This window comes from Vigna radiata, unplaced genomic scaffold, assembly GCF_000741045.1.
Source record: "Vigna radiata var. radiata cultivar VC1973A unplaced genomic scaffold, Vradiata_ver6 scaffold_7, whole genome shotgun sequence".
Classification (NCBI taxonomy): Eukaryota; Viridiplantae; Streptophyta; class Magnoliopsida; order Fabales; family Fabaceae; genus Vigna; species Vigna radiata.
The window spans coordinates 2651836-2667393 of NW_014543262.1; the positions used below are offsets into that span (position 1 = coordinate 2651836).

Genomic DNA, 15558 nt, shown 5'->3' on the forward strand with positions numbered 1-15558 from the left:
AATATTATATTAAAAAATAAAACATGTAACCCCCGAAATGGAGACATTGTTTATACAAAATGTCATTATTAACATATTTGAAAAATCAACAAGTCGAAGGAGGCCCTTGAAACACGTCACAGTTTGGAAATGAGAGATTCCTGCTCGATATCACGATAAAAAAATCTCTTGAAAGCATCCATGTGAGATGCTTGGAGGGAGATGGCCACAATGATCCCATCCCCATTAGCGTCATTCAAAAGAAACGCTTTTCCTTCAGAATCCATGTATCCAGGGCCAAAATACACAGGTTCTCCCCATCCAAAATCCGCATCCTTGAAAGAGAAATTCATCCAACTCACAACAAAAAGATTAGGGTTCCCCTTGTATGCTCCCTTATGAACACTTGGGGCAGGGTAGTGAAAATTGTACCTAATCAAATTCATGTCTTTCTCCTTATCTATGTAATCAAGTGCAGACTCCACAAACTCCCCCGTCACTCTTTCAATCGCCGCCCTCACATTCCCAACCGCATAACTCAATGGCCTCTCCATGATTTCACCAAAAGAGCATGCTGTCATTGTAGGAAATGCTGTGTTCCCTGCGTAATCTTCTGGAAGAGGTGGCTTCATTCGGTGCCTACAATTAACCAAAGTGGTCAACCTCGTAGGTTGCTCCCTTTTCCCTGCATAACGTGCTTTACTCACACATCTCCACAAGTGCCCTGAAATAACCTCAAAAGTTGAATAACGTTGTGAACTAGAACCAGAATTCCCCTTGTGCTTGAGCTTCTTCACTTGTTCACCCGTCAGCTTCACTATTGCAACCGCCACCTTGGTGTCTTTCTCCAATGGACCTAACCAAGGAGGAGGAGGGTGAAACTCCGAATGATCGTGCAACCCCGAATGAGCCTTGTACGAATTCAAAACATTTCGGTCATGGCACGGTGCCCTTTCAATGTTCTCTCCCCGAGCCAACTTGGCCCAGGTGTTCATGAACCGCATGGTTGCGATTCCGTCGATGGCCCCTCGACACAAAGCCGCTCCAATGGTAACGCCACCACAGGGGAACCTCGTAAGCTGCGCAACCAACAACGGCGTGTCCTCAATGGGAACGTCATAATCAATGTTTGGTATGAGCTGTGACACCAAATGGGTAGGCACAAAATCATCCAAATCATCCAAAGTGACATCTTTGCAAATGGCTTCCAAGAGTTGGGCACCCTTGGCGTTACAGTGAAGCTCCCATCGCCCCCCTTGGATCCAACGCAACCTACCCGCAACTGGGTAATAGATTGTCAAGGCCTGGCTTAGAGAGTGCCTAAGAGTGTTGAGAAAAGTTGATGCATCGTGATGAGGGTGTGGCTTGAACACGTAAAGGAGTGGCGCGTGAGTGCGAAGCTTGATTTGCTCGCACAGGGAGAAGAGTGTTTCGTTCGGGGTGGTGTCTGAGGGAAAGACAGTGTATCGAGATTGAATGCTCACCATTCTGTCTGTTTCATTCTTTTCTTTGGAAAGGACGCTTTATAGTACCTTTGATGCCTCCGTTTGATGCTTCCATAGGTTGTGCTCTGCTTTGACACCTCATGCTATATACGTACGCAGAGACGTCATGTCTTGTAAGACACCATGCTTGATTTGAATTCTCGTACTCTTAAATTATTGAAACTTTGAAAACGAAATTAGGCAGGTTCAATTTCAATTCCGTGAGCCGATTTATTTTTCCTTGTTTAATTCTTCATTTACATGTATATCTTACAATATAATGACAATATTTTTTATAACATTTGAATATTATTTTTATATTATTTTGTGTTTTAGATAAATAATATGTAGATAATATTTAAATATTATAAAAATATTATATATTATTATTTATCTTATAACATTAATTCTATCATTCACCTTATTTTCTTGAAAACGGGAACATTTTTTTACAATCTTTTTAAAAATAAATTTGCAATTATAATATGCTATCAATAATTATGATTTTTTTCCAATTTTATGTTTTTATAATTTTAAATTATTTTTATGTTGAATCTTTTCTTATTTTAAGCTAAAAAGAAATTTTCATAAGAAGACATTAAATGCTTCTCCTTATTTAAATAGTGCAATCATTGAAACAACTTATGACAATATTTAATACTGTTATCCAGAAGATGGTATTTTAAATTGAAACTGCAAAATTGAGTTTCATCCTTTTAGTGTGGCTTAAATATTTTTTTTATTTAATAAAATTACCTTTAGTCATGTCAATGCACTGTACACTTGGCTTGAGACAAACTACGACAGATTTGTTTTGTCATATAGCTTCGCTGACAAAAGCAAAACCCTTTATGCGTTTTAAGTAAAAGACAGAAAAATTTCAACTACGTATGGAAGTTATTACATGGATTTTTTCAGCAAGAGTACTGTCACACACTTAAAATTTAATTTTTTAAAAGAAGAATAAAAAGTAAACAAAAATAATATCAAATAAATATAAAAATTTTATGTTATTATTTTTTTTTTTGTATTTAGGAAATTTTGATTACTTAAAAAAAAGTTAAATTTTGTTAATAAGTTAGGTAATATTTACTGAACTGAAAAAGTGGTGATAGCATGAATAATTTTAATTTTGACCAATATTAAAAGGTGAATTATTCATCTTTCATATGATGTTTTTTCTACATTTTTAATCATTATAAGAATATGTAGTTGATTACGTAATGCTGAAATTGTTAGGAGATGTATAACTTTTCTGTATAATTGATTATATATTCGATTACTAAGGGTGTGTTCACTTGGAATGATAGGAGGTGATTGGGAGAGAGTGATTTAGTGGATTTGAAGATAATATTTTTTGTTGTTTATTTGATTGAATTTGGAGGTAAATGAGAATGAATTTTGAAGTAAATTTTTTTAATTTGTCATAAAAACTAAATCATACACTAATTCTCACAAACTTTATTTCAAAATTCCCTCTCGTTTATCTTCAAATTCACTCAAATAAACAACAAAAAAATTACCCTCAAATTCACTCAATCACTCTCCCCCAATCACCTCTGATCACCCTCAAATGAACACACCCTAATGGATGTAATTCAAATTACAAGTAATTGTAATCGATTATAATAATGTTGTAATCGATTATCAGCGACAAAAGATTGTGATAGAGTTTATATAGTTATTAATATTGTGATTGTGATTTATGGTTTATATCCTATTATATTATAAGGTGTCTAAGCGTATAATTAGGTTATAATTGATTATGATTTAAGTTTTAAGTAGATGAAGAGAACCGAATAACATCAATAGAAGTGAATAAATTCATCCACTAAGAAGCACTTTATTAATTCATAAAAGTCAGTGCAAAAACTTAATCATAAAACAAAACATAATATAATCAAATTTAAGAAGGGTTTGGTGGCCCAAAGTGATGGTGTAGATAATTCATGTCTTCTTTGAGGTGTGTAACTCGAGCATCAATGTTATCAAATATGCTCCAAACAAAGTTTGGAAGATTACAGATCTCATTTTTGTCAGCATAACAAAAGAAGAGTCTTGTCGAGGTGGAGATGGTGGGCGGTCATTATGAATTGGTTGGGCATCATCTTATCTATGAAATCATTGTCCATATGTGTTTTTAACAAAACCAAACAAACAAATAACTTCAACACCAATTTTGAAAGACTTCTTAACTGGTACATAAGGCTCATCATCAAGACACTAGTACAAAAATCCCGTACTACGTCACGCAGTCAAAGTCCAATAACATAAAAGACAATGTTAAAAATGACTAATGACATTTTTTTAAATAAATTCAATCGCTCCACGTCATTTACGAAAACAATTCGTTGTCTAAAATGTATTAACGTCAAACAAGGCCCAGATCGACGTAAAACAATGAAATAGTGGTTTGTTTCTTGCAGTACTACTCCTACCCACATAATGTCAGCTAAGGAAACCAATATAGAGCGTCAAATAAGTTGGAGTTAGACATGATGGTCGTTGGTGTATGCAACCTTAATAATCACATAATGTCAGCTAAGGAAACAGCTGACGTCTAATACAAAATAAATAAATACTAAATATTGATGTAATTAATATGACGTCAACTGTAACAAAAGAAGGACGTTGTATATTACAACCAACAGTTTTTTTTTTCTTTTAAATCAACCCATAAAACGTCAGTTTTATACTAGCTTTGACGTTTTATTATTTAGTTCCTTTTTTATTATTTTTTCATTTTCTTTTCAAGCAACTACAGATTGTCGAATTCTTCTATCCATTCAACATTTTATTGGCCAGAAATTATGTTTTTAGTTTTTTCTTTTAAACCAACCGATAAAGCGTCCTTGTAATAGTGGTTTCGACGTTTTATTAAACGGGATGAAGCCAAAGGGTCATTGCATATCACATCGAATTTTGTAGGGATTGGACGTGAAGGTCTCCCACCAATTATTGTTTTTATATAAACACAGTTTCGGAGCCTTGGATAACCTCTACACCTCCATCTATAAAATTTCTCGTAAGAACTCCTTCAAGGTTTCTTTGTGTTAACTTTTTCTTTGTTTGTTTATCAACTCTTTCAAGATGACAAAAACGAGTCATTTCTTTGTGGTTTGGTTCTTTGTCATGTTAAAAAGCTTAAAGGAGTGATAGATAAACAAAGAAGAGGTTGATACATTTGGATTTCGCACCCTTTCAAAACCTTACAACTTTCATTTTGTAAAATTTTTCATAACAATTTGTTAACTACTTTCTTTGTTTTTCTATCAAATCTTTCAGAATCACAAAAGCTAATAATTTCCTTGTGGTTTTAGGGATGCTAGAAAGTATGATAGAAAAACATAGCAGAAAATTAACAGATAATGAAATTACGATATGTGAAAATGGATTCATATGCTAGCTTAAAGCCAAAGGGTGATTCCACATTTTTCCCTTTTTACTTTTTTTTTTCTTTTAAATCACACTAAACGTCGAACATGTTAGGGATATGGTAGAGGAGCATCGTCTCTTAACGCCTTTTGCATTCGATGTATGAGCCCAGTTAATCTCCCTTGAAGTAAAAAGTGTCCATATCAAAATATGTGTAATTGATTACAATGTAAGTGTAATTGATTACTAGTGACATTTTGTGAGGTCCTTTGTTTATGTGCTTGTGTAAAAATTGTCTAGAAAGTAGACTATCTAAGCAACTTAGGTTTTTATGTTTAAATAAACAACATTAAACGAAATATTGGTGTGAAGGAAAAACTATGTAAAACAATAGTGTCCAGTGAAGAAACAGTTCATAACGTCTGAAGACAAGAGTTGAAGTAATGCTTTCAAGATTAAACTATTTAAATGAATTAGAAAATCATAAACAACGTCTAAGAAAAAATGTCTCTCATTGATATCTCTCAATGACCTTATAAGCAAACTTCTTATGAAAACAAAAGTTTATCTCTTATATAACATCAAAGATAAAAAGAGACGTTTCATTCAAAACAGTGTTATATCAAGCAAAGCCTTCTATAGAAAATATTGTCTAATAAGTGATCACCAAATGCTTTAGCCTTGAGAAAACATCTTATGTTTATATCATTTGATGAATATATATTCATCTTTCCAAACGATGCATTTATTGATGAAATGAAAAATGATAAAATGTCATGAACGTGCTACACTACTTAACGTTTATCAACGTTCAAAACATTTAATACACTATACGAAAAAGTACTTTGATGCTTTTATACTTTGTCCTTAATATTTGTGTAGATCAATAAAGTAGAAAGATGTTATCAAAATCACGACACCCAAGAAAACGACGTTATGAGATAAGAAGAACATTCTGGGAATATTTCCTTGAAGCCATTTGCTCTGTCACATCGTACAAGCTCAAGTTTCACATAAAGGATATAAGAAAAAGCTTTGGATCCTACAAAATAGACTAAAGTCAGAATTCACATCGAAAGGCTACCAACTTCTCAGAAGACAACGTTGACTAGAAAAGGATATTTTTCTTGTAGTGAATTCTTGGTCTAACGATCATATTTCAAGAGAAGCTATATAGAAGAAAGCTTGAAGAGAATATGTTGTTAAAGAAAAAGCTCAATAAAACATAAGAAGAATAGCAACGTGAAAATAGAGAAAAGCTTAAAGTATTCTTACATTGTCTAACACTCAATATCTTTTGAGAGAAAAATATTTGTAAAAAGAGAAACAATTTCAAGTATCACAGGTTGTTTTGTATTTGAACATATATACTATCGCCGAGAGTCATTCATCTGTACCTTGTACAAAATCCATTTTTGGATTTATTGTAAGTTCTAGAGAGAACTCAAATACATTTTTTTGCTCAGGTTGAGTTGAACTTCTAGACATTTTTCTAGGGTTAGATTCTGGAGAGGCTAAACTCGATCTAGTCAAATTGACTAGGAAATCAAGAGTGGTATTAATAGTGTGCTTTGTCCTCACTCACACACTTTCCGGGAAAACTTCCCGATTTCCCGGAAGGTCATCCATCCCAAATTACTCTAGGCTAAGCACGCTTAACCATGAAGTTCTTATGAGTTAGGCTACCGAAAAGCAAATGCATTTGTTTATATGAGTAGCCAAATCAATTCTTTTAAGCTATCCTTCAACTGTATAGTCTCATACCTATACAGTCTCTAAATCCCTCTCATTTCGGTGTATGTTCGATTCTTCCACGTGCCCCCCCTTCCCCTTAAAAGTTCTTAAGAGAGAACTGGATGTAAATTGGGTTGAGTGAACCAGTATAAAAATCTGTGGTTTATTGTTTTCTTAGTTGATATGTTTTTTATCTACTCGTATTATAAAACATAGCATCTACTCACTCTAAAGCTCTTACACATTCTCTTTGCAAGATGATAGATGTTGTCCTATGAAAAGCTTTTGAAAACACTATTTACCCCCTTTAGTGTTTTTACTGTAATTTCAATGTAATCGATTATCAGAAAGAATTTTAGCATCTATAACTATTTTGGACTATGTAATTGATTATGAAAAAGAAATATCACTTATGATATTAATTAAAAATAATGGATAACATTTAAGAAATACAAATACAATAATTAATAATAAGTTTTACTAAACATTTGCAATAAACACCATTAAAAAGTAATAAAAATTTAAAATATCCATTTATTTCTTATATTCCCTTGTTCATTTATGAAACTTCATGATTTTATATCTTCGTATTTTTCAATAGCTTTTGCGAGACAAATATCTCTTGTTGGGATGAAAAGTTTATAATGTTGCCAATTCTGGAGACATAACATTGATCGATCAATAGTTTGCGTTTTATTCCACCAATATTTGTACAGTATCAATGTCACATTTTATTTGAACCGTGTCATCCAAAACGTGGTTGTTATGTAAGTTTATTAGACATATGGGACCAATCATGGGTTTGGAATGAATGAGGTGGAGGGTGAACAAGGCATTCAGAAAGGTTATATTTTCAGTGGGACCAAACTTTAAGATTAAAATCGGTTTCAAAAAAACATCCTTCCCAACAATTCAATCTAGGATTTCGCTTCAGACTTCCGATGTGAAAAAGGTGGCAGACTAGATAGAAGGAAGCGACAACATACGGATTCTTGCAAGAACCAATGTCTGTGTTTGTGTGTGGTAGACCATGAAGAATAAAAATGATCCTGCTGCTTTTCGTTTCATTCACGTACGGGGCTCCCCAATTCAAGATATTTTCATTATTTACCTCACACGTCTGATTTCTTTTGTTTTTTTCATTTTATTCCTTCATAGTTCTTCCTCTGAAAAATAATAATTACTCTTATTCTACCGCCAAATATGGATGATATTTTGAGTCTGTCAAGATTTTGGTTAATAAACACCTGCTATTATAATAATATGTCTTATAAATTATATATCAAAATTTCAGCAGTGAGAATTGGAGTTTTATTAAAATAATTCAAAAAATGAAAAATAAGGAAATCATAGTCTTTAATTACAGACTTTACTTCAGATTTGTCCATTATTCAGAATCAATACTCTAACACATATTCATGGTGCTTATTAATTTCACACCATCATAATTTTAGAACATAATTTCATTAACATTGTGATCGTTACTTGATAATTTCACTTAAAACATTAGCGGTAGCACTTTCATAGTTTCAATATAAGACCATAGAAAATTTCCATCAGTTCACTCAGAAAACCAAAGAGCAAGGTTAGCTCCCCTTATTTCACACCAATATCAAATCATCAATTCATATTATAAAATAATAACAGAAAAATGTCAGCTCCCTTACCTATTGATGAACTACTTTGATCCTTTCTCTATAAAATTTGAGCATAACCTCCCTTCTCTACCCTTCAAATATCCTTTTCTGCTACTAAATTCTTACTATCTCTTCACAACTTTCACTCTCATAATGAAAAACGTCATTTTCAAACTTGTATTTATAGTTGAAGTTAGAATTACCATAATTTTTTTGTACTTTAAAAAAAATCTAACATCTCTAATGTAACTATTTTCAAGGATCTTATAGTCAAATCTTTTGTTTGTTCGATCGCATCATACTTTTGAGAAATAGAAATTAAAATTTTCTCAATAATTTTTTTTAAGAATATTTTTCCCATAGGCTCTCATCTAACTAACTATTTCTTTTATTTTAGAATAGTAGTCTTTAATGGTCTCATATTCTTTCATTCTTATTAATTCAAACTCTCGTCTTAGATAATGAAGTTTAACATTGTACCTCATCACTTCCTTGAAACTCCTCTTATATTATGTTCCAAGCTTGCTTTGCACTTATAGCACCAATTATTCTTGAAAAAAATGTATCATCAACTTCTTGTCGAAGAGAAAATAAAGTCCTTGAATCCTTCTATATGTTTTCCTTCAAGTCCTTCTGAGTTGGAATTTATTCTAGAATAGTGAATCCCTCTTCTATGATATCCCATAAATATTGAAAGCGGAAGAATGTCTTCATTTTAACACTAAAAATCATAATTTTCTCATGTAAATATTTTGAAAATCATAATAGCCATGGGTGTGAGAAAATACTTTTTAAGTAATATAGAATGAGTTATAATTTTGTTTGAGGTAGTTGAAAATTGGTATCTACATCCAGTATATGACCAAACGTAGTTCTGATATCACTGTTAGTAATTTGAGGTTATGAAATAAATAGTTGGTAGAGAAAACATGAAGATAGTAAAATGTGAAAGTAGTAATTGAAAGAAATGTATTTTATAGTTGTCTTAGTTGTTATTATAGATGTTATCTTTCTTCAAATAGTGGAATATATGAATATTTATAGATTCGTAGATTATTTTAAAACTTGCTAACTACAATTTGTGAAATATCCTAAATTTTTTTTCTATCTAAAATATTCTTGATTGTTTTTTCTTCTTATTTTAACCTTTTTCTACAATATTCTAAAACTTTAATTGCATTTTAATATTTCTTTTCTACAACTTTCTATATTCTTCCATTAGTTTAATATTTACTGACAGCTTTCTTCATATATTTTATTAATCTTACTCATTTCTTTCTTTCTTTCCAACTTGAATTCCATGTGTAAATTTAAGCTATTGCATGCATCGAAAGATGCTCTTTGTCGGCATCAAACTGATGATGGTGGACCAAACTCTGCGTCTCTATCAGATTCTTATTGCAAATTCAAGTTTAATCAAGAAAACATTTCTCTTACTGTTGCAAAATGACAACCATCATGTGAAGGTTTCTGCATAATCTAACAAATAATTCGATTCTGTTTGAGGTGGAGCGTTTTTAAAGATTTAACGTTCATAGGGAAAATGTCATCTCTAGATTATATAATGGTGTGTATTAATGCCACCTGAATTTAATAGATTATATATATATATATATATATATATATATATATATATATATATATATATATATATATATATATATATATATATATATTTATTGTGTATATATATGTTTTCCGTTAACGTGATAAAGTTATAAGAAATTAAGGAAAATTTAGTATCATCTTTTACTTGCATTTGGTTGATAGATATTTATTCTGTCACTTCTCAGGAATTTTTTAATACATTTATGAAGTAGGGTGTAGTTAACAACATAACTTGCTTAAAATAGGCTTAGTAAGCAAACCTATAAGCTGTAGTTTTTATAAGGAAAATACATCTTTAATGATTTTTTTACAACTCTTTTATAATAGTTTATATGATAAATTGTGATTAGCTCGATTTAAATATACAAACTAATTAAACATTGATACATATTTGTTGTTAAAAAAAAAATTAAAATATCATAATCTTTTTATAATCATAACATTGGAAGAAGAATCGCCCATGTAAATACCATACTTTACTTTCATCTCATAGTTTCATATACATTTCATAAATTAAAATTAGTTTATAAAATTAAATTTTTCTAAATTTTTAAATTATTACTCTTGATGCATGTGATATAACTTTTGTCTACATTTATTTTATTATCTCCATAAAAATATTTAAAGAAAAAATTATTCAACAATAAATTGAAGAATGACCATTCTTCCAAATGTTAATACTAATAGTAGAAATAATGGGAATTCTCATCATTTCATTCTTTTCCTTCACTTATATAGTTTTATCTTTTATTTAATCAAAAATAATAATTTTTTTCCAATTCAGAAGTAACAATCTAACTCTTCATTTAAGAAATAACTTTCTTTTATTTTCATAAAATTAATATAGTAATAAATGTGTATATAATTTTGAAAATAGTGAGTATGTCATTATATGTTTATATATCGAAAGTATGTTAATTTTTGTCACATACAATGATATAGTTTTTAGAGCAAAATCGTTTATGAGATCTAAGTTTGAAATAAAAAGAAAAGATAGGCTTAATATCGTTATTGGTCTCAATTTTTATTAATTATGTTTGAAATGGTCTTAATTTTTTTTATTCAATGTAGTCCTAAAATTGTAATTTGTGTTCAATTCAGTTCTTTTTGCAAACGCTATTTAAATCGTTAACGGCCATTGTTCCAGTTGTACAAACCTTAAATAAGATGACATTTAACTACTGCCACGTCACTATCTTCTAAAACCTTCAGCCCAAATAGAAACTGAACCTAATTTCTCTCTAGCCACCTAACCCCAGCACTGCCACACCTAAACCCTCAGGCCGCCATCGCAATCACCACAAACCTGTAAATGAAACCCAGAAGACCATCACCAGGATGCCGCTGCGGCCATCTCCACGCGTCACCATCTTCATCGCGTGCCTTCACCATCATGTTCTTCCCAGTTCGCGCTGCCACTATAGTTTCGCTGCCAGCACCATGTCGTCATGCCATCATCCTCTCCTTCCACATCAACCTCGTGTTAGACGACGCAAAGCGCACTTCCACGATCATCAACTGCACCAGAAACCTACCTCAAATCCAATCTAAAAAGCCCATAAAAACCCAGAAACAACACCACTGCGATTCGTGATGTCTTTGGGGGTTCGTCCTTCTCCATTGATGCAGCCTAGCAATTTGAAACCCTCAACCTAATCATGCCTAAGAACCACCATATTTGCGAACTTGCTTCTCCCTCGTGCTTTCATCAACCTGCAAGAAAGCACAACCAGCCCAAAAATTCCCAAATTAGAAACCCATAGAACCCTAAAATTGTACATCCACCTAGTGCAAGACCACCAGCATCCATCATAAAGGCAAGGTTGCAACGTCTTCATCTTCTTCTTCATTGAGCCAGCATCACCACGAGAGAGAACAAGAATTGTGACCACCACTGGCGCATTTCCATCATCTCAACAGGGAATGACCCTCAACATGTGGCAACTTCATCCTCAATACCCTTAATTTAATCTTCCACGTGGGCAGTTAAATGCCATCTCATTTGGGTTTTACACAGTTGGAGTTATGGTCGTTAACAATTTAAACGATGTTTGTAAAAAAGGATTAAATTGAACACAAATTACACTCTTTAGGACTACATTGAACATTTTAAAAAAATTAAGACCATTTCGAACATAGCTAACAAAAATTGGGACCAATAAAGGTATTAAGCCTAAAAAATATGTTTTGAACTATTGTGTGAGATAACATACTTGGTAATGAATGGTTGACAATTGATAAAATTGAATGGTGGAAGACATAGAGTTCTAAAAAGTTTGAATGAGTTGTTACATTATTATTGATATATATATGTTATTGGTTATGATGTTTGATGTTCTTGTTAACTCATTCTTGTATGTGTGTTTGATTGCAATGATTGTACATGTATGTCGATATGAGAGCATATATTGTTGCATATGTTGATTTGGATACATAATATTGAGGAGCTTTGAATTTTTTTTTTTAGGAAAGTACTTGTTTTGTAAATGAACTTGTTTTAAACAAAGATTGTTGAGAAGTAATATCCACTCTACTTTAGTTATGGACTTTTTAATCTTATTCTTTAAGTTTTTGAACAAATAAATATAAATTTTAGTTTCCATTAATCTTAAAAGATGGTATCGTCGCAAAATAAAATATTTTAAAATTTGTGAATTTTAAGTATCTTAATAATATCCTAGCAAGGGTGTTACATAACTCGTGTGAGAGTTGAAGATGTGTGTATTCTAAGTTAAAATGGATGAAGTAATTCCAATTTCGGCCTAATCGGTTTATATATGTAATGTGTATTATTGATTAAGTTGTTAATCAACCCTTATGGTTGACCTATCCCGTACAATATTATAATTCAATAATAATATTTTGATACAATTTTGGTTTTTAACATTCATTTCATAGATGATCTTGTTGAATTTCCAAACCATCACATAATTTTAAAATTTAATGACACTTAAAGCATTAAACGAGTGTCTTTGTCAGTGTCAAGGTAACTCTATTACGATTGTAGGCAAACTTTTTGCAATTTGGAAGAAAATTTAGCACAGGATGTCTGTGACTCAGAATCGGATCTTGTTGTGTTAATGGGTATCGAGGAATGTCATAAAGTTGGACTGACCATCAAAGACAATTGTGGCTGTAAAGTAAACAACACGTCACAAACAAAAGAAACACGTCCTGTAGTGGCACAAGGCACCGAACACGCGTTGCATGTACATGACAAGGTGGAGAGTTTAACTCCAAAGAGATGAACAAGTTTTGTGAAGAGAAGGGGATTGTTCACGAGGTTGTTGCTCCATACACACCCCAACACAACGGACTTGCTGAGAGGAGGAACAGGCTGCTTGTAGAGATGACCAGATGCTTACTAAAGGGAAAGAACTTACCACACAACTTGTGGGGAGAGGCTGTCTCTACTGCTGCCTACCTGCTGAACAGGAGTCCAACAAAGGCCTTGATAGACCGCACACCAGAGGAGGCGTGGTCTGGTATCAAACCAACCGCAAAACATCTCAAGATATTTGGGTCCGTGTGTTTTAAACACATCCCAGATGAAAAAAGGAAGAAGCTCGAAGATAAAAGTGAAACTTTCATCATGGTCGGATATCACCCAACAGGAGCCTACAGGCTTTACAACCCAAGGAAAAATGAGGTAACTGTAAGTAGAGATGTGTTGTTTGATGAATCAGCAACATTTAACTGGATGCAGGCAGAGACGAGTCCATCAGATAAAGGTGTCGTGTCCACCTGGCTAGAGGAGAAGGAACCCGATGCTGTCGAAGGGGTAGCAACTGGGATGGAGGTTAATCGTAGGAGATCTCAAAGAACCAGATTTCCCTCCACACGTCTTGTTGGTCACGAGCTGTTCGCAGATAACGAGGTTGCCGAGACAAGAGACATAGTTCATCATGCACTTCTAGCAGATGCAGAGATAATCTCCTGGGAACAAGCCATCAAAATTAAAGAATGGAAGGATGCTATGATTGAAGAACTCTCAGCAATTGAGAGGAACAGAACGTGGGAAATCGTTGATCTACCCAAACATAAGCAAGCTATAGAGGTAAAATGGATATTCAAAACCAAATACAAACCAGACGGCAGCGTTGCAAAACTGAAAGCAAGGTTGGTCGCTAAAGGATTTCTGCAGAGACCAGGGGTGGATTTTGATGATGTTTTCGTACCAGTAGCAAGGCTTGAAACAGTAAGGTTCGTTGTGGCTATAGCTATCGTTAACGGCTGGAGTATAACTCAGATGGATGTCAAGTCAGCGTTCCTGAACGGTCCCCTGGAAGAAGAGGTTTTCGTGACACAACCACCCGGCTTCATTCAGAAAGGTCAAGAACTAAAAGTATACAAGCTGAATAAAGCTCTCTATGGTCTGTGCCAAGCACCCCGGGCATGGAACAAACACATTGATGCAGTTCTCATCAAACTGGGATTTCACAGATGCACCGTCGAGTATGGAGTTTATGTCAGATTCACTGGACAGCGAGACATTCTTCTGATATGCTTGTACGTTGACGACTTGCTTACCACTGGAAATTACTCTAGAGATTGAAGAATTCAAGTTGAAGATGAAAGATGAATTTGAAATGACAAAGTTGGGTAGTTTAAGGTACTTCCTCGGACTTGAATTTGTGTAGACCGAAAGTGGGATATTCATGCATCAGAAAAGATATGTTCTAGAGACTCTGAAAAGGTTTAATCTAAGAGATTGCAACTGCACGACCATCCCTGTTATAGCCAATCTGAAACTTACAAGTCAACAAGAAGAGGCAAAGGTTGATGCAACGTTGTATAAGCAGATCGTTGGCACCCTACGTTACATATGCAATAGCTAACCAGACATTAGTTTTGGTGTTGGATTGGTTAGCAGATTTATGCAAGATCCGAGACAATCTCACCTAGCAGCTGCCAAACAGGTACTTGAAGGGAACAACAGATTTCAGCCTTCTCTTCCCCAAGAAGTCGGAGAGCATGCGTGCTGTCCTGGAAGCATGGTGCGATGCTGACTAGAGTGGAGATCCAGAAGACAGGAAGAGTACTTTTGGTTATCTGTTCAAGTGGATGGGTGCATCTATATCCTGGTGCTCAAAAAAGCAAAACATTGTAGCTCTGTCGTCGTGTGAAGCAGAATATGTGTCTGCATCAGAAACTGTCTGCCAATGTGCATGGCTAGAGGCCATCCTATGTGAACTGAAGATTGAACATGCAAAGCCAACACGTTTGATGATAGACAACCAGTCTGCCATCAATCTGTCAAGAAATCATGTTGCTCATGGAAGGAGCAAACATATTGAAACGAAATTTCACTATTTGCGAGATCAAGTCAGTAGAGGAAAATTGAAATTGATTCACTGCAACAGTGATGCACAGATTGTTGATGTATTCACCAAAGCGCTGCGACAAAGAAGGTTCGAAGCTCTGAGAAAGTCACTTGGGGTTGTATCTCTGAGTAGTTTAGTTTTTAAGGGGGAATGTTATTAAGTGTAAAAAGCAAAACTACTTTAACTCTCTTTTAAAACTGGTTTGTACAGATACGTTTGTACATCAGATATAAATATCTGATTTCTGTTTGAATAATAGTACTCTCTCGTTTTCTCTCATTTTACGAATACTCTCTTGGAAAATGATATTTTAACACCAATTTTTGACACTGCACACGTGTCAAAATGTGATTGGACGATTTCAAATTAAAAAAAATTGAAATAAGGGTATATTTGGAAGAGAAAAACCAAAGTTTT

General features: G+C 33.5%; 1 protein-coding gene across 1 annotated transcript; it reads right to left on the reverse strand.

Annotated features, from left to right (window-relative positions):
- On the reverse strand, positions 1 to 1574 carry LOC106753861 (spermidine hydroxycinnamoyl transferase-like). Its single transcript, XM_014635729.2, has one exon. It carries the CDS (start codon positions 1464 to 1466, stop codon positions 117 to 119), a length of 1350 nt encoding a protein of 449 aa, XP_014491215.1. The 5' UTR covers positions 1467 to 1574; the 3' UTR covers positions 1 to 116.
- Between the last annotated feature and the right edge of the window lie 13984 nt (positions 1575 to 15558).